The 25,578-nt window shown below is 39.9% G+C and overlaps 1 protein-coding gene across 4 annotated transcripts in view; it reads left to right on the top strand.

Annotated features, from left to right (window-relative positions):
• The window catches only part of MLLT3 (MLLT3 super elongation complex subunit), a 98,094-nt gene that overhangs the window by 45,373 nt on the left and 27,143 nt on the right, over nt 1-25,578 (top strand). For 2 of the 4 annotated variants that reach the window (XM_035097431.3, XM_060269010.2), the window contains exons 3-6: nt 2,013-2,095; nt 6,269-6,412; nt 8,415-8,534; nt 12,476-13,078. In XM_035097431.3, coding sequence (XP_034953322.1) covers nt 2,013-2,095; nt 6,269-6,412; nt 8,415-8,534; nt 12,476-13,078 — 950 coding nt within the window. The remainder of the gene's footprint in view (nt 1-2,012; nt 2,096-6,268; nt 6,413-8,414; nt 8,535-12,475; nt 13,079-25,578) is intronic. The other 2 variants (XM_088658829.1, XM_088658830.1) reach the window with 1 other exon arrangement.

Genomic DNA, 25,578 nt, shown 5'->3' with positions numbered 1-25,578 from the left:
TGTGAGTCAGGTGAGCAATAATTTCAAGAGCCTGCAGTGCGTCTAATCTCTATGCATATGTACAATATATTATATATCCAGTACTTTCTCAGTGTTTGAAATTAGCCAGGCACCAGGCTATTGGCCATTTACGACTAAGGACTCGGCTACATTGACATTGGCAAAGAAAAAATGCTTTATATGCATTGTTATGCATTCTAACACTGTGACACCAGGTGGCACTGTGGAGTTCCATTTTTGCCTACCTGGTTTCTCATAAAAAGTTTGCAATGCATTTAACTGAAATGCTTCTTTGATGTGTCTAGATCCAGCCCAAGCGAAGGTGCCAGGATGGCACCTGACATCTCCACCATCTGGAGGTGCATGCCTGCGAATCATTGGTTCTTGACTGTCTTCACACACTTAATACCACATCCTATAGATTTCTATCTATTATATTTGATCTGCACGACCGGATGAATTTCAGGAAGCAAAATGCTGCCTGAGCAGGAGCAGTGAACAATGTTATAGCGAATTGTTGTAGCTTTTCTTCGCTTCCCCCACTGCCCTGCCCTGTTCACAGTTGTGAAGACTATCTCTACGTTATGGCACTTAAATAATCATGGCACTTAAACTAAAAGAGGCAAGAATAGACCAATATATATGTGGACTGTCCCTTGATCAAGTGACTTTTCTTCTTTAACTTCCGAAAGCTCTTAACCCAGCTCAAGGTTGTCATCTGAACTAGCCAGATTGTTAACTGAGAATCACTCAGTTATAAAGTGTTAAAAGGTTGTAGCGACCTCTGCTTCAGAGTATCTGAAGAAGTGTGTATACACACGAAAGCTCATACCTAGAAGGTTTATACTTAGTTGGTCTTTAAGATGCTACTGGAATTATTTTTTAAAAAATATTGGGGGGGGGAGAGAGTCTTTTAAAGACTGTCTTAAGACAAAAAGACTTGATTCTCTTAAGGGAGTTCTTTTTGGATCATCTTTTAATAATTTTTAAAAAAATATTTCATCTTGTTATTTATTATGAGCATCACTCATTCCATCATTTGAAAAATAAGACATTGGAGCCATCTTGCCCTAAAATGGCAACTAGACATTCGCACCTGTAACCTTGGTTTAAGGAACTACTTGGCACCTAGCTTATATATCTGAGTTCCTCACACTGTGGTCTGGGTTTGCATCCATTACAATGGATGATGGAACACATTTTCACTTGCAAACAGTCCAGAAGTTTCCAACCCACAAAAAACTTTCTACCCCATCTTACATATAGATTTTCAGTCAGATGCAACTGAAAAGGCTTCTGTCGAAATTCCCTTGCTGGTTACTGGAACCAATTCTTAGTAGCTATATGTAAGCAAGCAATTAATGGTTTACAAGTGTGCTGTGCAGGCACAACTAATGACATTGGTGTCAAAGTCAGTTTAGAGTACAATAGGACAGTTCTCTGCACTGAAGAGCTTACAATCTCTTAAATTTGATACAGGGATACAGTTACCTTTTTGAGTAAATGAGACTCAATGAGGAAGAAATAGCAGATCTGCTTGGTACAGATCACCAGCCAAGTTAGTTAACTTTAAATTTGGGGAGCTGACCACAGAGTTACTGTATTGGCTTTTAAATACATCAGTTATACAGAATAATAATATTAAGCAAAGGATCTCAAGAGCTTTGGATGAACTTTTCAGGGTTATCTGTAAATGACAATAAAGTTTGGGAGGCAAGTACTTTTTTATTAAAAAGAATACTGAATAACAAAAAGCTTATCAATTAAAGTTATCCAGTAGCCAGTGGTTTTCCAGTGGTTGAGTTCAAATATTTGGGTGAGTCCTCCCCTTTCTTGAATCAGGAGAGAGAAAGAGGGAAGGAACCACGTTATGAAATGTTAACATTTCCCCAAATCATTTAAAAACTAAGGAGCATTTTTCTCAGGCAGTTTGAATGGCTTCATATATAGAATTATTACGCAGATTGTAAAGACTCAAAATCTTTTTTCTCTCTTTCTCTCTTCCCCCCCAGTGTGCAAAGATCCACCGTACAAAGTTGAGGAATCTGGGTATGCTGGTTTCATTTTGCCAATAGAGGTTTACTTCAAGAACAAGGTGTGTAATACTGTTCTTTCAATTTCTCAGCATATATCTAGATTTTCTCCCCTTTGAAAATAGCTAAAGAAATGTTGGTATAAAATATTCTTTGCAATAAAATTGAGATGCTCTTAGTTCTAGAAGGCATGAGAGTATCTTAACTTTTGTGCCTGGTTGGTTGGTTAGGTGCTTGCCTTCTATTTGACCACAGTTAATATAATTAAACCAGTAATTATCATGTTTAGGTAGTTATTTCTGTCTTCTAAATTTAATGATGAAATTCTCTGATCTGAAGAAGTGTGCATGCACACGAAAGCTCATACCAAAATAAAAACTTAGTTGGTCTTTAAGGTGCTACTGAAGGAATTTTTTTATTTTTCTTCGACCCAGACCAACACGGCTACCTACCTGTAACCATGAAATTCTCTGTTAGTGAAGGGAGGAGAGAGGATTGCCCCCCAGCTCTTGGAAGCTATGGGACTGTCCTATCTTCATATAATCTATGAGCAAGCACCCCTTTCCTGCCCCTATAGCTGCAATCAAGTTGAAAGCTCACTTCTTATTGTGATTTATGTGCTATTTGTGAAAACAACAACAAATTGTCATTGCTTGGACTCTTCCTGGGATATTAGAACAAAAGCAAAAAATAACAATAATAATGTTCAGTCTCTTTCATCTTGTCCATCTATGTTCATCTGTGTAAACTTTGCTAGATCTAAACAATTTGAAATGTTAATATTTCATAACAACAGTTATCTAATTCAGGTGTTTGTAATTGGCACAATTATCTCTTTGTTACAGTTGGAATTAATGTTTTATGTATCTGACTGCTTGACCAATACCTATATGCAACGCAAAAGCATACATCCTGTCAGAAATTTGATTTCCGTTGTACTTGCTCTTTACGGTGCCGGGCATCTCTAAGTCAGTTCACTTTGCTTTGCATTTGCTTTGCATGAAAAGGAAATTAAAGAACTAGTGGGTTTGTAGGGCCAGAATGGTACTTGGGAGATTTACAAGACCTGCTCGGATGTGTTTTCTCTCTTTCTGTCTGTGTTTTCTTTTTCTTTTTTAAAAAAGGATATTGGTTTGAAAGTGTTTGCTCAGGTAGCTATGCTGCATATAATTTTAAGAATTCTGGAAGGTGTAACATAGCTTAAAGAGAACGGAGGGTTTGAAGTTCTGCCACCACTTGCAAAGAGAGCACATTTTAGCCTAGATTATTGCAACCATTGGAAAACAATGAATGTTTGTGAAGTAGCTATGTGGCTAAAATGAACTGTTTTCTCTTTGTTAAGTTCTTTTTACTTGTAAAGATGATTATTATGATGTTTGCATTAGGTGCAGAACAAATCCCTCTAAGTAACGGGTGACTTTGACCAAGAAGCACAGCAGAATTCTCTTGGAATACATAAAGGCAGTTGTACACAAGTGCACAGTTTCTTCACTATTGAGCTTCTAAAATGTGGCGTTCAGTGTTTGTTCCAGGGCATTGTGGAAGTTTGGGCTTCATATAGAGTGGAAAAAATAATTACTTTTCCCCAAAGAGAATTATTTCATTCTTATCTATAAAAGCATGAAGTCTTGTTCTTTCCAAAATGTCAAACTGATCTAGTCTGCTAATGGCTTTTCTTGATGTTACAGAACATTATTAGGGGTAGCTGTTTTCCAGGGTGTGTAGCTTTGCGTTCCAGGAAAAAAAATCTGTCTTTCGTGAGTGAACTGTTGATTCCTCAAGATAACGCCCCATAGCTGTTGGACGACAGTGTTATTTTGGTTGTGACGCTGAACCTGGCCTTAAAATGCTGTTCTTCTCTGAGGAACCTGTTTCGAAAGATGTTATATATGTCCTCAAATTTTGCTTGGAAAATGAGGTTTCCATTTGTGGATGTGTCTATCAAAGCTTCCATTATTTGGCAACTTAAATTGTAAAAATCTAGGGCATTGAGGCAGGAAAGGCTCTGCAGTTTTATCTTACCTAAGGAGCTATCCGTCCTTGTACAGCAATTGGCCTGCCCTGGCATTCTAAGAAATTTTATACTATGTTTACAACAGGGCAAGTCATTTGATTCCTTTCCCTGATACTACAAATTGCTTTGTGATGGCCCGGTGTGTGAGATGATGGTTGCTTTTGTTAGAACTACTACTTAAATAAGGGTCATTCTTTAAATGTTTTACCTATCTTTGCTAAAGCTCAGGTACAACGAACCATTAAACACTATATATTGTGTAGCATTGATTTTTTTCATGAAGTAGCATGAACAAAAAAATTCCACAACATTCTCAGTAGATTGGAAATCATGATTTAATTCTAAAACCATTATGTTGAGATCAGAGCTTGCCACTCATAGAGGAACAATATTATTTGAAATTGTTCACTGGTCATTATCACAGCATCCTTTGCCTCAATCTTTTTACTGTTGAGGAATGAAACAATTTGATTTGGGACTGCAAATTCTAGGTAATTAGGGTTTTTTCAACATTTTCTCTATTGCCCTTCAGCAGATTCTAGGAGAATTAACATTTAGGATTGCACTTACCGGTAACTAGTCAGTAATGCAGGATTGGGGCATAGATTCCAGAAGTCACTATATTTTAGCCTTGTTTCCCTGTTTTTAAAAAAATGGAAGCACCAGCCTCCTGATAATATTGGGTTCTTATTTTTATAATCTCATATAGGCTATGCTTCTCCCCCCCCCCGCTTCAATTTTGTCCTTTTATGTAATCGAAGACTTTGAGCAGTTAATGTGGTTAAATGCTGACAGAAAATGCATGTGTTTCCAAGTAGAAAAGAGAAATTACAGCTTTTATATCATTGTTAGGAATTCTTGATTGATCTTAATAATTGCAGTGAGTCTTAGGAAAGAAGATGAGAGCCAAGTTATATCCACATCTCCAGGTATACCAGGCCGTTTTGCACTTTGAAATGTTCTTGGAACACTAGAGAGGATCGGTATCAACTTGGCAGCAGCATGTTTCTAGTTGGATTTGGAACAATCTGTGGCCTCTGAACATTTGCCAAGGGCATCCCTGACAGTTTGTTAAAATAATGAACCCCTGGGGTTAAAAAACAGTACTTAGAACATGCTGTATGAATAAAATAACTTAGCATAAACTTACACACTTTGGGGGGGGGTGATTTGTGAATTGGGCACTGACATGTCTACCCATCTGATTCTGAAACCAGTTCCTGAATTCTAGAAGAATGCTACAGAAACAGTAGTTTGGTTTAATAAACTTTTATTTCCTTGTTGGAGAATAGCTTGATGCTAGGGTTTGGGGGGGGCAGGGGAGCTTGGTTTAGGATGAAGAAGATTTACTTCAGGATAGACTTTTCAGCCATGAAACTTCTGTTTATTTTACCCACTTTGAAGAGAACAGCTCTGGGGGAACTTTTTCCTGATAGTCATTCTCAAGCGATGACTCAAGCTAGGAAGCCCTAGGATTTGTAAGCACTGCTCAGTTTTAAAGATTCCACTTAAGGTAACTATTTTTCGCTCCATAAGACACACTTTTTTCCTCCTAAAAAGTAAGGGGAAATGTCTGTGCGTCTTATGGAGCGAATGTGTGGTCCCTTGAGACGAATTGCCCAGCGGCAAAAAGCAGGTGGTGCTTTTTTGTTTTTTTAAGAAAGAGCTAAAGGCTAACAAGAGAGAAAGAGGGGTGTTGAAAAGAATCCGCTCAGCAGCTGATTGCAAGAGATCGGCGAGGGAGATAAGGGATGCTAGCTCCCTTCCAGCCCGCCCCCTTGCCCAGGCCTCCATTGTTGAATGTTCTGCAGAGGGAGGCTGTTTGTTTCCCCAGCAACATGTGACTGGCTAATTAGATTATCAGAAGCTACAGAACTATGAGTTGAACAGGATTTTTTCCCTTTGCAAAGTAAACTCAACAACTTTGAGCTGATCCTTTAAAAATGGGGCTTTTCCTCTTTGCAAAAGAAGCTGCACAACTGTGAGCAGATCCCCCAAAAAACGGGGCTTTCCTCCTTTCTTCTTCTGAAAACTAAGCGCATCTTATGGTCAGGGGCATCTTATGGCGCAAAAAATACGGTAATCTTTAGATCTTAATGAATGTAATGTTGCATTTCACTACAGATGAAGAAATGAATCAGCATAACAACTGGCGTAAAAGCAAGCATACCGTGTGGTGTCAATTTTGTTTGTCTATAGTTGACTGTTTTCTAACCCATAGGAAGAACCGAAGAAAGTCCGCTTTGACTATGACCTATTCCTTCATTTGGAAGGCCACCCACCTGTAAATCATCTTCGCTGTGAAAAGCTTACATTCAACAATCCAACGGAAGAGTTCAGAAGAAAGTTGCTGAAAGCAGGAGGGGTACGTCTCGTCTGTATGTCCAAAAACCATATGAAGGAGGCTGTATGTACAATCATTGATACATTCTTGGCATTGCAGATTTTGATTTCTCACCCCTAGCCCAGAATGCTTTTGAGTAGAAAAGACACGTTTTTTGCACCAGTGACCTGAACCCTGCAAAAATAAGTACGGAATGCACAACATTCAGCCCAGCAGACAGTTACAAGATCAAACATATAGTAAAGGCAGTAATTCTGAAAATGCTTGGCCAGTTTAAGATCCAGAATCACTGAGGCTGTGTTCACGCTGTTGCAGACAGGACTGCACTGTTCCTACAGGATCCTGTTCACAGTCTGCGGCTGATTCTAGATCCAGCTTTGTCACCAGAAACCCAGGATCTCCCTCTGCAGTAGAAAGCCTTCTGTTAGCTGTGGCCTTTTCTAGACAGGAACAGACTTGCCACAGTCATCCTTCTTTGGTAGCATCCAGGGGTTGAGTCCTGAAATGCCCAGAAACTCCAGTTTCTTTAAAAAATAAAAAAACGATTGCTAGGATGTAGGAAGCATATTATTCAGTGCTTAAATGGACTGGGCTGGTTGCGGGTCTGTTTCCAAGTGCATTTCAAAGTGTTTTTCTTTTTACGGCGCTACATAGTACCTGAAAGCATTCTCTTTCCACATCAGCCTGTGTCTTGTGTTAAAAACATTGGTGGTGTGTTTTCTGTACGTGCCTCTCTTATCCAGAACGAGGTCGGTGGCTACTGGGAAAGGAGCTGTCTCAGGTGCCCACCACTTGTAGAGCTATTTCATAATTTAGCTCAGGCATCCCCAAACTTCAGCCCTCCAGATGTTTTGGACTACAATTCCCATCATCTCTGACCACTGGTCCTCTTAGCTAGGGATCATGGAAGTTGTAGGCCAAAACATCTGGAGGGTCGCAGTTTGGGGATGCCTGATTTAGCTTCTTGTAGAACCAAAAATTATAAAAATGCCTTCACGTTTATTTCTTTTACTTCCAGCAAGTAGCAGGATTTCTTGCCCCTAGGAGAGTAAAATTTGCTCCTTTTTTTGCTTGCATTTTCAAACTTCTTGAAAGGAAGTTCTCCATAAGAATGAAAAGAGTATGCTAACACACTGCTTTTAAATTGACCATCATTATACATTTAATTTACACAAAGCGCATCCTTAGATGTTAGGAAATTTTTTGCTTCCCCCTAACATGGCCAGCATAGCAGAACTACTCCTCTGGAATTTAGATTTCATATATTATTGGAGTGCATAGATGCTCAGTACTTAAATCTAGTTCCCAGCAGTATGCTGGGTGATAAGTTCATGACCTAGTTTCCTCCAGGAATACAGTACTTTAGGTGCAAAAAGTTCCTAGCTGCAGCATCAACATAGCGTCAAGCAGGCTAATCTTCTCTTTGCTGTGAAGAATGATGTACTGCTATCTGTTCCACTGTCATTTTACTGGACTGCTTATTAGCCAGCTGAATGACTAAAACTGGCAACAGAAATCGAATGAACTGCAATCTCAAATCATCCCTAAAGCCTGAACAGTGGTAGTTGCTACTTATAACCTTGCTATCACCTTGTGCAGAATTGAGAGAAGGTGTTAGGGAGAAGGAACTGGCTGTTTTTTTAGCAAGAAAACATCATCAAGCATTTTATCTTTTTTGCATGACAATAGGGAAGCAAGCTGGAAGAGGGGGAAAGGTTATTTTGTCTCATAGCCAAATGACTAGAATTATTTCAGTATGTGTTCATTAATAATATTTATATACTGTATATCTATCTCAGTTATGCTTCTCTGGGCTTCTCTAACGGCATTTTTAATATGGATTTTTTTTTCAGTCAATCTGTCCTTTCCATTGATGGTGAACTCCAAATTATACTAAAATTGATGTCAGTTATGTATGCCAACAGCAGAAACTAGAGTTTGATTCGAGTGGCCACTTCCAAGAACTTTGCTTTAGGTCCTCAGCTGCTTTATAAATGTTACTAATGCTTCCGTTTTAAAATAGATCATGGTAATGTCAGATGGAACCTCAGCTGCTTCAGGGCAGAGTCTTCACCTCCTGAACCTTCCCAGCAATTCCCTGTCTTTTTCTGAAGTGAAGAAGAAATCATCTCATGGGCCGAAGGTGAGGCATAGGGGGGGGGGTAACAGAATTGGGGGGGGCGTGCATTGGCTGAGGGTTTTCAAAGTTGCCTGACCCGGAAGCAAGTGACAAGTTCAAAGAAATGCTAAAATCAGATGACTGAACGACCAGTCATAGTTCTAGAATATATTTAATAATAATAATAATAATAATAATAATAATAATAATAATAATAATAATAATAATAATAAATTTTTATTTATACCCCGCCCTCCCCGGGGTATAAATAAACCGGGCTCAGGGCGGCTGACACCAACAGAACCACAATAAAACATAAAAACAATTAATTAAAATACAGATTAAAATACAGTATTAAAATTATAAAAGTGCAGCCTCATTTCAAGTAGGCCATAAGTCCAAGCCATGAGGGAGAAAAACACGGGTCAGGCTGAGTCTAACCCAAAGGCCAGGCGGAACAGCTCTGTCTTGCAGGCCCTGCGGATAGATGACAAATCCCGCAGGGCCCTGGTCTCCTGGGAAAGAGCGTTCCACCAGGTTGGGGCCAGTACTGAAAAGGCCCTGGCTCTAGTAGAGGCCAATCTAGCCATCTTATGACTTGGGATCTCCAGAATATTATTATTTGTGGACCTTGTCACCCTTGAACATTTCAGATTTTCTTCCATTTATTTGCCTTTCAAAGTGAGGTGCAACCTATGTGCATTAAATGGCCATATTTTTAAGCAGGTGTTAAATGTGCAAATATGAACATAGTTTTTGCACCTTACACCCTAACCTAAAGAGTAACATACATTAGAAACTGAACAATGCAGTCATCAAAGTGCATTTTCGTTCATCCACGAGACTCTGGTAACAAAACATAGACAAGTTTCCTCCCATTTCTCAATAAGGACCAGGCAAAGTTCCCAACTACTTCACTTTTCAGCGACAGAAATCAGATTAGATAAAATGCCAGGGAAAGCTGAATGCTAACTGTGTTCTGGGGAGCTTGTGATTTTACTACTATGGGGAGATAGCCCCTAATTAATAACTATCTTCACTTTTAAGAGCATTTCTGCACATATTTTAATTCTTGGGTGGTTTGTGTAGCCAAGACCGTTTTAACTTGCAGTAGGATAAATTGTTAAGAGTATTATTGCATTATATAGAATTGTAAGGAACCTCGAGGATCATGTAGTCCATCCCCCTGCAATGCAGGAATCTTTTGCTCAGCCTGGGGTTTAAACCCACAACTTTGAGATTAAGAGTCTCCTGCTCTACTGGCTGAGCTATTTTCCAAATCTATGTGAACTGCAGATGGCTAGCAGTGATTTAGCATTATGACAAGATCCAAGCAAATGGCAAAGTATTTATTTATTTAATTAATTATTTGGCATGTTTCATCAGAAAACTCTCTGTGGGGGGCACATGATAAAACTACCAACAAAAACTGGCAGAATCAGCAAAACTTTAAACAAATATAGATAGCAAAAATAAATTGTCTTGGTAGGCTTCCTGAAGTAAAAGTTTACAAACTAGCTATTGCATGTATCCATGCTTGAGGGACGCAAGCTGGATTTGTGTTTTATATAAATATATATGCTGTGTGTTTTGTGTGTGTGTTGGAACTTAATCTGTTGCCTGTTTTGAGAAGAGGCAAAGCTAGAACTGGCAGGCAATGCAATAGAAAAATGCCATCGTCAGTGTATAACTTAAAGCCAGGGAAAAAATTGTAAGCTCTTCTTGTTGGTGGTCATTTTTGCATTAAAGTGTGTTGCATTTAATTGCTTTTTCAAATTTATTTTTTAAAAACTATGTAGTAATTGGAATCTTCTACTTTATTCTTAAAATGTTACACTTCAGTGTGGTGAAGTCAATTTATCATGAGATTGCATGTTAGTCTGGATTTTTGGACTGTTTGGATCATAATTTGAAGTGTTCATATCTAATACTGGCCAACTTTTTTCCAAGTTGGGATCCAACCTTATCTCAGACACCCCCATTCTTGTCATGAGTTCCCCAAAAGCATTGCTTAAAAACAGGAAAAGCTAGATTTCAGCACTTCATGTGGTGAAAGCAACTGCAACTGGAAGAGAGAATTGGCCGACCATTTACATGCCATGCATTTATTGGATACTGGGAGTTGTATTGTCAGCGTGTTGCATGGCCCAGCTCTTTTTCTCATGGTTGGCTCTGCAAGTAGTTGATGAAGAGAGCAAACAAAGAATTAACTTTTCATTATATAATATCTTGCACACATGCACGAGTTACTCAAATTCTTCCATGACTTTATCTGCGTGGTTATGGTGATTGAATGCAATGGATTGTCCATTCGACTTGCACAAGGATCTCATGAACTACAATCATGAGGCTGCAAGGAGGGTCAGTTCCCTTGAATTGGTCTTATGTGTATGTGTTACACCATCTGCAGGATTAGTTCCAGTAGACACCCCACAAATGTGATAAATTATGTCATATCTGGTCACGTAGTTTAAGTGCACAATTTTAGCAATGGGATTTAAGATTCAGAGGTTTCAAAAGAATTTAGTTTAATTATGCTAGATAACACGCTGACAATACAACTCCCAGTATCCAATAAATGCATGGCATGTAAATGGTCTGCCAATTCTCTCTTCCAGTTGCAGTTTGCCTTTTAAAAATGTTTGGCGATAAGAGGAAAATCTACCAAACTTTAACTTTGGGGGTAGCTAGCAGGTTAATAAAGGTAAAGGGACGACTGACCATTAGGTCCAGTCACGGACGACTCTCATCTCGCGTTATTGGCCGAGGGAGCCGGCGTACAGCTTCTGGTCATGTGGCCAGCATGACTAAGCCACTTTTGGCGAACCAGAGCAGCACACGGAAACACCATTTACCTTCCCGTCGGAGCGGTACCTATTTATCTACTTGCACTTTGATGTGCTTTTGAACTCCTAGGTGGGCAGGAGCAGGGACCGAGCAACGGGAGCTCACCCCGTCGCGGGGATTCGAACCGCCGACCTTCCCATTGGCAAGCCCTAGGCTTAGTGGTTTAGACCACAGCGACACCTGCGTCCCTCTAGCAGGTTAACTAAAGCTTAAAATACTGTAAAACATTCAATTTAAGGAGTGCTGGGTTCCCATTTGCTGTATCTACTTTATGGTTTAATAACAACAACCTGTGGCTAGATAAAATAGTGTTGCTGTAGTTGTTGTTGTTGTTGAAATACCTATTTTGCTGTTCATGGAACGCTCTGTTGCAAGAGGCCAGGGCCCTCCTGGATTGACATCTTTCCGCAGGGCCTGCGAGACGGAGCTGTTCCACCAGGCCTTTGGTCTGGGCCCAGTCTGACTCCCTTCTTTCTATGGGACCCTGTATGTAAGTGGCCTCCCTAACCCTTTCCACCGGCTCATATAAGACCAGCACAAACAGTTGTGCCTAGTGAGCACTCAGTGTTTCCCATCCCCTATAGTTATAATCCGTGGGTTGCCATTTGATTTTATTCTGCTCCAAATTTGATTTTAAGGTGTATTTTAATCGATTTATGTTTTTAATGTATCATACTTTGATGTTAGCCTTCCTGAGCCCGGTCCTTCCTCCCTGGCCAGGGAGGGCGGGTTATAAATATATTATTATTATTATTATTATTATTATTATTATTATTATTATTATTATTATTATCTTCCCTCATACAGCAGTAAGCAGTAGCAATATGCAGTAGATAAATACAAAGGCAAAAATTCCTTTCTATGCAACACCCTCCCACCAGATGTCAAACAGATAAACAACTATTTGACTTTTAGAAGACATCTGAAGGCAGCCCTGTTCAGGGAAGTTTTTAATGATTGGTATTTTATTTTGTTTTTAATATTTTGATGGGGGCTGCATGGCCAGGGCAACCCAGGCAGATAGGAAGCGTATAAATAATAAAAGAATTATTATTATTATTATTATTATTATTATTATTATTATTTATAAGTTAACTTTGTGGTTTCCATTGTTGCAGGACCCAAGTAAGATTATAAGCACTTGCAGCAGCAGCAGTAACAGTTTTTCAAAGCCCCATAAATCAAATAAGGAGCACAAGGAGAAACCTTCTAAAGACTCGAAAGAACATAAAAGTGCCTTCAAAGAACCTTCCAGGGAACATAACAAATCTTCCAAAGAATCCTCCAAGAAACCCAAAGAAAACAAACCACTAAAGGATGAAAAAATAGTTCCTAAAATGGCCTTCAAGGAACCCAAACCCATGTCAAAGGAGCCAAAATCGGAAAACAGCATCCTTACCATAGCAGGTGGGCAGCAACAAGAGAGGAAAGCCCCCACGAAAAGGCCTCCGGGGATGGATTCTGAGGATCTCGCAGCCAAAAAGAAGAGGAAAAGTGGCTCAGAGGCTTTATTTAAGAGTTTTTCCAGTGCTCCCCCACTGATACTTACTTGTTCCACGGCGGACAGAAAACAGACAAAGGATAAATCTCAGTTTAAGATTGGGAAAGTCAAAATGGAAAGCGAGACACTGGAAAAGAAGAAGACCACATTACCCCCGTTTGATGATATTGTGGATCCTAACGATTCCGATATGGAGGAGAACATGTCCTCGAAATCTGAAGTAAGGTTTCTTTATGGCTATTATCCCTTTGCTACCTTCCTCAGTTTATCCCTTTAAAAAGAAGAAAAGAAAAAGGATGTACAGAATAGGTGGTATCAAACTAAGTTTTACTCAGAGCAGTGTTGGGTCCATTAATTTAATTGGGTCTACTCTGTGCAGTTTAGTTGAGCAGCACCGTGTGCATGCAGGTTCTGTTTCGTTATGCAAAACCATGGAAATTGGCTGTAGGCACTTTCATTTGCAGATGCTTTGGCTGGTTTCATTTTTGACCCTCTCAGGAGTTGCATCAGTTTGTTTTTGCTGTATTAATAATGCTGCAGAAATGTGTGTTAACGGAGGCCGTTCAATGTGATTGCTTCTCACTGCCAGAAAACAGATTGGGTTTTATGATTTTTTTTCCTCTTGTGGGCAGACATGTTATAGTGTATACTAATTGATGCATGCAAAGGGATAATACATTGAAAATCGGCTTTGAATGGGAAAGAGATGTGTAAATTTGTATCTGATTGCAACGGCTCGTTCTTAGCCAAGATGCAAATTGCTTGCCCACGTAGGCTTAAGATATCATTAATTGCTAGGGTCCCTCCAAGGCCCATTCATAGAAGTGTGTTCATCGCTTCTCTCAATTGGTAACTTAAAAATGAATATGCACATGGTCTAGAACAGTATTGTGTGTCCAGTTGACACAGGGTTGTTAAGCTGTGCTGACTGATAAGTTATCATTTGGTGCTAGTATTAATGAGTGTTGAACTTGCATTACATCAAAAAGTAAAATTCAGCAATGTGTTGGATTCATACTTCTGAAGCTCATGCTTATATGAGGCATATGAATTGGCTCTTAGATACCTGATAGTGTGAAATGAATGTAAACAACAGAATATATTTTAAGTGACACATACTTTAGCAAGAATCTCTGAACAGATGGTTGTCAAACTAGGTAGAGGAATACATTTCATAGGCATCAGGGTTGTAAGGTGTCCTTTATGACAGAAAAGAGATGAATATATTGAATTTACGTACAGTGGTACCTCTACTTACGAATTTAATGTGTTCCGAACGCACATTTGTAAGTCGAAAAAAATTGTAAGTCGAATCCCATAGGAATGCATTGGGAGAAAAAATTCGTAAGTAGAAGCAACCCTATCTGAAAATTCGTAAGTAGAAAAAATCCTATCTAAACCACATCCAAGATGGCGGACGGAGCTCCATTCGTAAGTAGAAACATTCGTAAGTAGAGTTAGTCGTAAGTAGAGGTACCACTGTAGTGAGTTGCCAACTGAGGATTGTAGGATCCACCTCAGACCTATTAACCTCTATCATGAATATTCTGGGAAAAGCAAAAGCCATTATCTCGCCTGATTTGAGTTCTGTAAGTTTGTAGGCCTACTTCAGTTATCCAAATTATTTGCTCTACAAAAAAGTTTTCTGGTGAACTCCTGTGCTGTCTCTTTTTTTGCTCATGAAAGTGTCATTTGGCGTGGAATGTGTAGTATTTGTGGGATTGGTGGGTCTTTGCATTAGGAAAGTAGACTAGGTGATTTTTTTTTCTATGCTTGTAGCACTAGATGAATTTCCTGGTTGTTGCTTTTTGAAAAGTTGATAGTTGTAATATTTAGAAGTTATATAGCACTTTCTGAATCTCCAGAGTGCTTCATGCGGACTTTCAGTACTTATTTTGTAGAAGGGATTGAAGCACATGAAATTGAGGTTTGTACAATTGCAGTGTATTAAAGTACTCTGCTGCCCTAGCACAACACCTGGAAAGTGTAGGATGAACAAATGACCAACAGGAAAACATATAAGCATCCCACAAGGAAATCAGAACAATTGATCATTGTCATGTAATGTCACAAACAAATTGGAACAAATGACTGGGTGAATGCTGGATAAATATCTTGTCTGGAGGAGCTCTCTCCTATTGAGCCTAGGCTCTGGAATTCCCTTTCCCAACAGGCCTGTTTGGCTCCATTATTCACTGGTATTCAGGTAGCTGTGCTGACTTGGCTGTTCCCAGCTGGTGTATGTGAGGATAGCTGTTTGGTGGTGCTACCCACTTTTTTGGATTAGTGCTGCTTTAAGTAGTATTTGTTGCAAGCTACCTTGGATGTCTGAGTGACAGGTATAATACCGATGTTTTAAAATACGCTTCCAATTCAGTGAAAAGTTCTAATTGTCCAAAAGGCTGACTTACATTAAAATTGAAGGACACACAAATCTTGTTTGGTGATATATGCAATATGGGCACAGCAACAAAGCCAACAAGATTTCCTGGCCCAATACACCCCCACAGTCTATTGGCAAGAACTTCTTATATTATTATAGTTGTTGTTGTTTTATATGCTACCCATCTGACTGGGCAGATAATAATAATAATAATAATAATAATAATAATAATAATAATAATAATAATAATAATAATAATCATAAATTATTTATACCCCACCCACCTGGCTGGGTTTCTCCAGCCACACTGGGCGGTTTCCAACAGAATATTAAAATACAGTGAACTATTAAACATTAAAAGCTTCCCTAAACAGGGCTGCCTTCAGATGTCTTCTGAAAGTCTGGTAGTTGTTTTTCTCTTTGACATCTGGTGAGAGGGCGTTCCACAGGGCAGGTGCTACTACCGAGAAGGCCCTCTGCTTGGTTCCTTGTAACTTGGCTTCTCACAGGGAGGGAACCGCCAGAAGGCCCTCGGTGCTGGACCTCAGTGTACAGGCTGAACGATGGGGGTGGAGACGCTCCTTCAGGGATACTGGGCCCAGGCTGTTTAGGGCTTTAAGGTCAGCACCAACACTTTGAATTGTGCAGTAAACCACAATAAATGGTTGAACACGAAAAACTTCCCTATATAGGGCTAACTTCAGATTTAGAAGACACCTGAAAAGTCTTTTTAGAAGACTTCATCTCCTTGGCATCTGATGGGAGGGCGTTCCACAGGGAGGGCACCACCACCGAGAAGGCTCTCTGCCTGGTTCCCTGTAACCTCACTTCTTGCAGGGAGGGAACCGCCAGAAGGCCCTCAGAGGTTGCCTCGGTTAACTTATAGGACTGTTTCAAAGGTTAAAAGGGGTAGAGAGAAGACAAATGTACACAGCCCTGAGCTCCTGGGAGGAAAGGCAAGATGTAAATATATAATGCCATTCCTGTAAAAAATAAATAAATCATTCATGTAAAGAAAAATAGGCATTCACGAAGCCAGAATGGCATCCCTCCTCTTGCTTTAACTGCAACACTACAGTCCTGATGTTTTACAACAAAGCAAAAATCTTGCCAACACTGAAGGTATAAAAATATGTGCACCCACATATAGTAGTTTATTGTCAAAATCAGCTGGTCATTGCAGAATAGTTTTTAATTGCTTTACAAAATAGGATTAGAGAGGGAGAGAGATTAACATAATCCTATATCTGTTCAAAAATAAATCCCATTGATTTGCAGCACAATCCTAACCACCCACTCAAATTCTGTAGGATTTATCCCCAGATGAATGGGATTAAGATGGCAGCCTTACTCCCAGAAAAGTGAGCATAAGATCCTGGAAAGCATAAGATTCTCTTCAAAATTATTCAATAGATAAAATATATAATATGCTATTCCTTGCGCACACACACACACAAAAGAAACAACAAAACTTTCCCAAAATTCCTCTGTGTTGGAATTGCTTTTAGGTGTTTTCAGATAATTAAATTGCACTATTGTTTTTCCTGCCCTGGGCTTATTTGGAGTGGCAGGATATACATATGTGTGTGTGTGTTTTCACATTTTGGCCAAAGCGGATGAAATTTGCAGACACATGAGCCCTTCCAGAGCGAATCAGACCTGCCAAATGGCAGACAAATAGGCGCAGGGAAATTAATGCAGAGCACCTTCAAAGTTTTTTTTAAAAGAATTGAAGGCATAGTATTTTTTATTTTCTTTTTTTGTGGTTGACCCTTCTGAGGGGTTGAAAGGCTGGTGGGCATAACTGTGGTGGTCTGATTCTGAACTGGAGGCACGTATTGTGCTAGGAAAAAAATAAAGTAATTAATAGATTTACAGCGCAGTCCTTTTATACATGTGTCCTCAGACGCAAGTCTCATTGTGTTCTGTGGGGGTTACTCACAAGTAAGGGGGTGTGGGGTTGCATCCTAAGTTTTTGAAGACTTATGAGCTACATGGCCTTGTGAACAGCAGAAATATTTGGTTTTTACGATAAAGGATACTTCTAGATCACCTTTATTGCTCTTGATTTTTATTTTCAAGAAATACCAGTAACTTTCTGATGTTGCTTCATAGAAGTTACGTATTACTTACCCTTTTAAATTAAACATCTTTAGAGAGAAGTTTCAAACGCTACTCTCTTTTAACACTAAACATCTAAAAATAGCACTAAACGTTAAGTGCCTGGCAATTTTCTTTGCCGCTCTGACCAGTGTAAAATGCTGATTAAAACTCATGCTGCAGAGACAGGCTGCATTTCAGCAGAATTTATTTTTTAATGGCACCTCTTGGCCAGAAGAGGTAAATTAAAATTATCCCATCGCATAAAGGAGTTGTTGAGAATAAATGCATTGCTAGAAATGAAGTGGGATTCTTCAGGGTGCTCAGAAGCTGAGTAAGTTTTAACTCCCTTGCAGCCTCATTCATAGACAGTTTATACTGTCTGGAGCCAGGCAATAAATAGCTTGCTAGATAAACCATCATTAGGTTTTCCCATGATGAAAGCTCCTTGCAGACAGAAGGTGGTCTTTCGTTTTATGTCTAAGGTGGGTCTTTAACGACTGTTTCTCTTAGTGTGGGGCAAAGGTTGTAAAACACAGAAAGGATGTGGCTGAAATTGCCTCCCTTCATTTTTATACCATGGCCCTAACTCTGTTACAACTAGGGCTAAATGATGTTTCCGTTCCACGCTTTGAAATGCGTCTGATGCACCGAGATCTTGAAGGCAAACCATTTGTAAGCACATACAAGCTGCAGTTTCTTTCTGAAAGTTTTAGCCAAAACATGGGGATTTAGAGAAACAGTTAATCAACAAGCATGTTGAGGATATTAATGCAGCCAAAATAGCTTTACACTTTGTAAGAAAAACGACATTGCATTTCTTTGTAGATGAGAGCTGAACTTTTTAATAGCAACATTTTTCAATTGTCAGGTATAGAAAACTGCTGCCGACTTTTTTTGCCGCTTCAGATAGTAAAGGCACGGCCATTCAGTGGTGATTCTGAAATGGACTGCTGTTGTCCGCTATTTCCAGATGCAACTGCCACTCTCTGCTGAGTAGAAACATTGAGTGACTTTTAGCTGCATATTGTGGAATATGCTGCCTTTGTCCTACGTGGAAATGTAAACATGCTTTTAATTAGCAGAAATGTAAGGGTTAATATAGCCCAGAAGCAAAATACCTGCAGGTATGGGTACTAGCATGCTCATCTAATCAATAATCTCTGTCCGTTATGCCTAGATACCGCAAACCTTGAGTTCAGTTGCACTACCACACTATTATTCTAGATATGTCAGATTTTCCTTGTGTATGTTTCCTGGCAAAAACAAATCTCAAACGTTTTCCTACTTTTATCTAAACTATGCACACGGTTACATAGATAGATAGATAGATAGATAGATAGATAGATAGATAGATAGATAGATAGATAGATAGATATAGATATATGATATCCTTGTCGTTTGAGGATGTTAAGCATTAATCTCAGCAGCGATCCAGATATTAACCACTGTGGTAGATCTTTTAAGGTATGAGTAACATTTATATGGGCTAGCAAAGCCATCCAGAAGCGCTTGTTCATTCAGGCAGGTCAAAATTCCATACTGTGACTTTTGTTGGCTCTCATCTGAAGTGTGTACTGGAACAAGGCAAAGGGCCGGGGGGGGGGGAGGTGTAAAATTTATGGCTATTGAGGCAGTGGGAGAGTAGCTTGGTTCACTTAAAACTCTAAAAGCTCTGCCTTTCTCTTTTTTAAAGAGCTGTAGGGCCTACAAAACTTCAATCGCAGGATGTTTGATTTCATGAAAAAAATATGCTCACCAGTTTCCTACCCTGCGCCATGCTTGGCCTTGTTTTCGCCGTCTGCCTGGTGGTGGGTCTTGCATTATTTACACAAGCGGCTAACTGTTTTGTAAAGTGGAAAATTTGAAACCTCTGATCCCTTTATGGATTATTTCAGGCCGAACCTGCGGCTTATGAAAATAACTGTGGCCGAGGGGAGACGGGAGTGGTGTTCTGTTTTCTTGCCTTTCTATCAATACACCTCGTTGAACAGGGAGAATCAAAGTCAGGAGCGTCATCTCGTAAATTAGGATGGGGAACTTTTGTCGACCCAAGCTCCACATGGGTGGGGACCGAGGCAAAAGTGAGCACAGCAATAAGTGAATGCTACCTTTCTTCCGGTAGGCTAGTTTCTTCACCCTCACACACATTCCCTTATTCTCCATCCTGGCAAAGAAGAGGGATTGTCAGAGCTGAAGGACTCATTCCAGCCAGGCGAATACACAAGGAGGATGCAAAGGGGGGCTTGTAAGAGCTGCTTCTTGGGACAGTGTCTCATCTGTAGAGTATCCCAAGAGCCAGATAGGGTGGCCTGCAAGTCTGCATTGGGCCTCCATCCTTGAGGTCCCCTGTCCTGGTTGTGGATCCATATGGAAGTCTTAGACTTCCCCATCTGCCATGTAGGAACGTGAGAATGGGGGCAGAGATCTTCTTGTGCCCAACCCAGAGCAGCTCCTTTAGCCATGGGCTGCACAGTCACTCACCCACAAAGGAATTCACCCACCCCAAAGGGTTGGTGTGTGTGCAAGTCCCACCAGAATAGCCTGCAGAAATTGCAAGGAGGGATGAACTGGCCTGGTTTGACTGGATTCCAAGCTGTATTGCCATCGCTCAACAGCACTGGGCTTAATTGCTACACCAGCTCCTGGCTGGTGGGTTCCCCCTTCTGTCCCGATTTTCGCACCAGCCTAACATTGTCATTTGATGTGGCAGTGGCTATGTCACTCCATCATTCCTCTGCTTCCTGGCCAGGGTTTGGGTTTCTATGCTCACAGTGATGTGAACCAAATGCACCAAATTACACATTTAGATGTGTGGTGATGACAACCCAAAGAGAATAATCAAGGAAATTACAGGTTGTGGCCAATGAAGTTATCTTGCTGCAAGAGTTCTGCCAGTGCAATGGAACTTCCTTTCCCTGCACACACCCCAAATCTCCTCTGCAAGATGTGGGAGCTCCCATAATAGATTGGGGGGGCATGAGAAGAATGGGAGATGAAGTCCTGTTGCACAGACAGAAGTCCTTGTGCTGTCGAGACATTATTGGATACAGCCCTGTTTGTTTTAAATTAGAAAGAGGAAAATTAAATGCAAAAACATTAGTGATGTTTTTAATGTGCTCAGTACAGAGTTTCAATATCCACAAAGAAATCAGTGTGTGTTCTGAGTATACCCTAGATGAGTTTGAATCTTTGTTCCCTTAGATTGCATGTGTGCCTAAAGCAACATTGATGATACATTTGCTGACCATGGCATCCTGCTGACTGTATAAATGCAAAATGTGCAGAACAGTATTTCCTTCACTAAAGATGGACAATAGGTGATAGATGGAAACTATCTATACCAGGGGTAGGCAACCTAAGGCCCGTGGGCCGGATGCAGCCCAATTGCCTTCTCAATCCAGCCCACGGACGGTCAAGGAATCAGCGTGTTTTTACATGTAGAATGTGTGCTTTTATTTAAAATGCATCTTTGGGTTATTTGTGGGGTATAGGAATTTGTTCATTCCCCCCCCCCAAAAAAATATAGTCCGGTCCACCACATGGTCTGAGGGACGGTGGACCAGCCCATGGCTGGAATAGGTTGCTGATCCTTGATCTATACCAGGGGTCAGCAAACTTTTTCAGCAGGGGGCCGGTCTACTGTCCCTCAGACCTTGTGGGGGGCCAGACTATATTTTGGGGGGAAATGAACGAATTCCTATGCCCCACAAATAACCCAGAGATGCATTTTAAATAAAAGGACACATTCTACTCATGTTAAAACATGCTGATTCCTGGGCCATCCCGCGGGCCAGATTTAGAAGGCGATTGGGCCGCATCCGGCCCCCAGGCCTTAGTTTGGGAACCCCTGATCTATACCTATAATAAAAGTATAAGGGTGTTGTCGTGCTGCAGTTTGCTTTGCCACAGAGAGGTGGCGATGTGAACTACAATGTGACAAGAGTCAATGTGGATGGGTGGCCCAGTTGAGCTGTGGGGAGGTAGATCCTGAATAGGCTGCAGCAGCCTCCGCCTCCAGCAACCTGCTTGCTTTGCTGGCTCCTGCCTGCCAGCTCTGGGGCCTCTGCCCCCAGCACTTAGGCCCCCTGGCTAGCAGGTACCACTGCTGGTCACCCTGTTCCTCAGTCAACTGGGGGAATCCTCATCCGCTGATGAGGATGAAGAGTCAGCCTGCTAGGAGGAACAGGATGGGAAAGGGGAAACCAGTTAGAGGCAGTGGCCTCATAATCCCCAGCTGCTTCTGACCTCCTTCCTGCAGTGCTCCTGCAGCTGGGCCAGCTCTTCAGCCTGTTTGGCTACAGCATAAAGTGGAAAGGGGGAGGGTTGAGTGGGGTTAAATAGGGTGTGGGGGGGAGGTTCAGGGATGGGGTAGGCAGGATTGGTAAGTGAAGCAAGCAGAGGTTTAAGTAGCCCCCAGTTTAATCTATTTTTTGTATATTTTAAATCTATGTTTTTATATTTAATTTATGTTTTTTTTTATATTTTCTTGCTGAAAGGTCAATTGTGGCAGTCACCTGGGCTTCTACTGAATTAATGGCTTGCATATTTTAAAATTGTTTTTGAAAGTTGCACCATTAGTGTCTGTTTAATTAACCATAAAATGCAGCTGTGGTTTCAGCTAAAGATCTAATAATTTGTCTGTTATCAATTTTTAGTAGACTATTCCGACCCGACTCTCTTTGTCTTGTAAAACCTCCAGGCCCTTATTAACTGAATACCTTTCCTTTCTGCCAAAGCCTGAAGGCAAGGTGTGATTATTTTTTAGCAGATAACTGAGTGAAATATAGTCATAATGAAACGGGAACCCATGTGGAGCTTGAATAATAGCTTTCCATTTTGGAATAAGTGATGGGGGTTTGGGGAAAATTTGCTGTAAAGTAGTCTTTTTATGTTTCTGATTAAAAGGAGGTGTGCCTTCAGCTGAATTTAAGCTGATAATATGCGTTGAAAACCTCTGCTGTAGTTTCCATGAATGTGTCATGCCATTATTAAGTAGCATCACTCTGTCAAACAAGCTGAGCACTTTTAATCACTGCAGCCAGATTCTCACAGCGTCAGGCGGTACTTGCAAGAGATACTGTGTGAATTTGACATGATGCAAATCACTCATAGTGAGTTGACCATATCCAGAAATGTGAGAAGACTGAATTACTTGGTAATTTTTATTATTATTCACAAATGGCAAAATAACAAACGAAGAAGGAAACAACATGATCCAGCCACATTCAAGCTTCCCACCAATGTTAATTGCTTCACAACATACTTAAACACAGCCCTCCGAAAGCACTGCGACTTAAATGAATGCTGAACAGAGCATTGTACACATACCTGAAACATAAGGACACTTTGATGGATAGATGCTTGGTTTAGTTTAATAGTATAGTTGATGGGACTAATTCCCCTCCCCTTTATTTTAATTTTATTGTATATTTTATACTTACAATTTATTTTCATATATTATCCTGGTTGGCATACCTCAGGCATCCCCAAACTGCGGCCCTCCAGATGTTTTGGCCTACAACTCCCATGATCCCTAGCTAACAGGACCAGTGGTCAGGGATGATGGGAATTGTAGTCCAAAACATCTGGAGGGCCGAAGTTTGGGGATGCCTGGCATACCTATATGCAATAATTTTGAACTGCCTAAGACCATGGGAATTACAGCTGTTGAACATTTTGTGTATTTATGTGCAAAGGCACTGATAATATATATATTTACAAACAAAAAAAGAAGATTAGTACTTAAATTGGCTGTGGATTGGGCCCCTTCTATGGTCTGCAAGCTTAGATAGTAGTTGCAGTTTTATATTCAGCCTGAAATGGAATATTTTTTAGATCGAAAATTGCATTCTTGAATAGCTTTTTCTTCTCCATCCTGAGATTGCCCAATATCACTTCTGCACAGTTCATTTCTGCAGTGTGCCGATAGGCAGTTACTCTTCAAGACTGATAACCAAGATTGTCCATATCTTTCATATCTTTGTAAATGGTTTACAAAGGTGTTGAAAGACCTTTTCCTTTGTGTAGGTTATGAAGTCATGCTGTACAGTGGAGAAATCTTCTTCTTTTCCCCTAATGTAAGCCACAGCCACAAACATCCTTACATTCTCTTTTGCCAATGAAACATTTCCCTTGAGTAATAAGTACCATTTCCTTGACCCCTTAATCCAGGTTCCCACATTTTATCTTTCCATTTTTTACAGTAAGAGTAGCTGCCAGTAGACAATGCTTTGCATGTATCATGCTAGCTGTAGTCATCACACAGGCAGTTGAATTTCACTGCTATTTTTGCTGGATTAAATCATCAGTATAAGTGAAATGGAAGAGCAGTATATGAGCTTTTCCAAAACAAACCCAGTCTTTTTTGCCAGGGCACACTGAAACGTTTTTTAAATATGGCACACATAGTTATTCCCTTCCCCTGCAATCTTCACAATATCCATCTCACCATATTTATAATCAGTCCTTCTCAAAGTCCCAGGACAGAATTACATACATGGAAAATCAAAAAGTTATACAATTAAAATAATACACATAAACCAATTGCTAATATCCAAGTATAAGTTAAAATAGCCCCACCAAGAAAAATTCCAATAGCCCATACATCTGAGCCCTTGCAGGATAATTTTTATTTTGCAATACTGATATCATGTACCACCTGAGCTTTGCTTTATGGTAATTATTTCTACTTGACGTTTTCAATTGAAATTTATATACTTTCTCCCATCAGTTTTCTTGTATTAACATAGATATGCTGTTTCCTTTGTCTGGGGCCCATTTGATCCTACAGTCTTTCATTTGTTCCAGTTTGTAGTTCTAATGTACAGTAGAAGTATTTACAATTAATATATTTTCCGAAACATCAGTCTCTTTTATTGGGCATTGAAACTTAAGATTTCAATTAAGAGGGATTATAGATGAAAATATTCATGGGGCAGCGGTGCCCTCGTGTTCAGTACAATTCTATACAGTCAACTCATAGGTAAGCCTCATTGTGTTCAGTGATTCTTAACTCCTAGGGAAGGACTGTTGTGTTAATTTCTTAGTAAGATAAAATCCCATTTTGTTCAGAATAGAATTTGAAACATTATTCATTTTAAAAATGCATTATAACTAGAAAGAAAGCACTAGATTTGAAACTGAGGAGATAAAGTAGGCGTGCTAAACTGCGCAACTGTCTTGCCTCTGTCAGCACAAAAAGTCTTAGTGATAATAGCTTTTCTGCACTTTAGCTCAACTATCCAGCATTCAATCTCCCGTCCTTTGCTAGAAGAGAGACTTTGAGATTCCATTTGAAAGAAGTAACTTATCAGGAGCTTACAAGCTTTGATATCTTGCTTTTAATGTCTATTATATCAATACAGTATCTGGGAATAAAACAATATGGATAGAATAATCTGTGCTCCTATTGCAGTGATTTGTTTTATGAAGAAGTTTGTCAAGATAGAACCATCCTTTTGAGGTTTTGCGTAGAGACTGGCTTCATGATTTCAAGGCTACTAGTTTGCTGCAAATTCACAATCCAACATACTGTTAACAATAAGATATTCTATTATATGTATACCCAAATGAAATTTATTGTAGGCTCTGAGAGAGCCACACAATGTCATTTGCACTGTCTTTGCTTCAAGTGAAAATCTGTTTGCTGGAACATTATTGTTCCATTCCTTAGTGAGCAATTTCAGCTCCAGTTACAATGTATGCAATAGTTTGATAACGGTCCAGGCTTTTATGACTTTTTAATTCTTTGTGTAGAGCCATCGAGTATGCTATTTTTCATTCATTTTAAAATATGTTCCTTTTGCTTCAAAGGATTGCAGCTAAGCTCCCCATGAAATTGATTAGATTAATTTATTTCTGAACACTTCCTCTTCAGGAGCTTATACAGCAATGCCTAAAATGAGTTTTTGTTCATATGTAGCACATATATAACTGTACGGTTGAAAATGAGCTATTGTTTCAGATTTTATTTTTATTTTTAAAGCAGAATACAAAGGACCTAAGCTCAGCATGCATTCTGAGTAAATAGGCATATACGTTGAAACTTGGTTATGAAAAAATTCCTCCTAATCGGCTACCAGCAATTAAAGCTCATTTGCCCCCCTCCTTTCCCTCTCCACCTGAATTATGAAAAGCCTGCATTGTACTAGCAGGGTAGACAATGGACAGAGCTGATAAAACGTTATGCTGAATCTTGGGATCTTAAGGAACTTGGTTCCCTTGGTCAGAGATGT

The sequence above is a fragment of the Zootoca vivipara genome, chromosome 15 (assembly GCF_965207765.1).
Source record: "Zootoca vivipara chromosome 15, rZooViv2.hap1.1, whole genome shotgun sequence".
In the NCBI taxonomy this organism is placed as follows: domain Eukaryota; kingdom Metazoa; phylum Chordata; class Lepidosauria; order Squamata; family Lacertidae; genus Zootoca; species Zootoca vivipara.
This window is presented reverse-complemented; position numbering and strand designations above follow the sequence as displayed.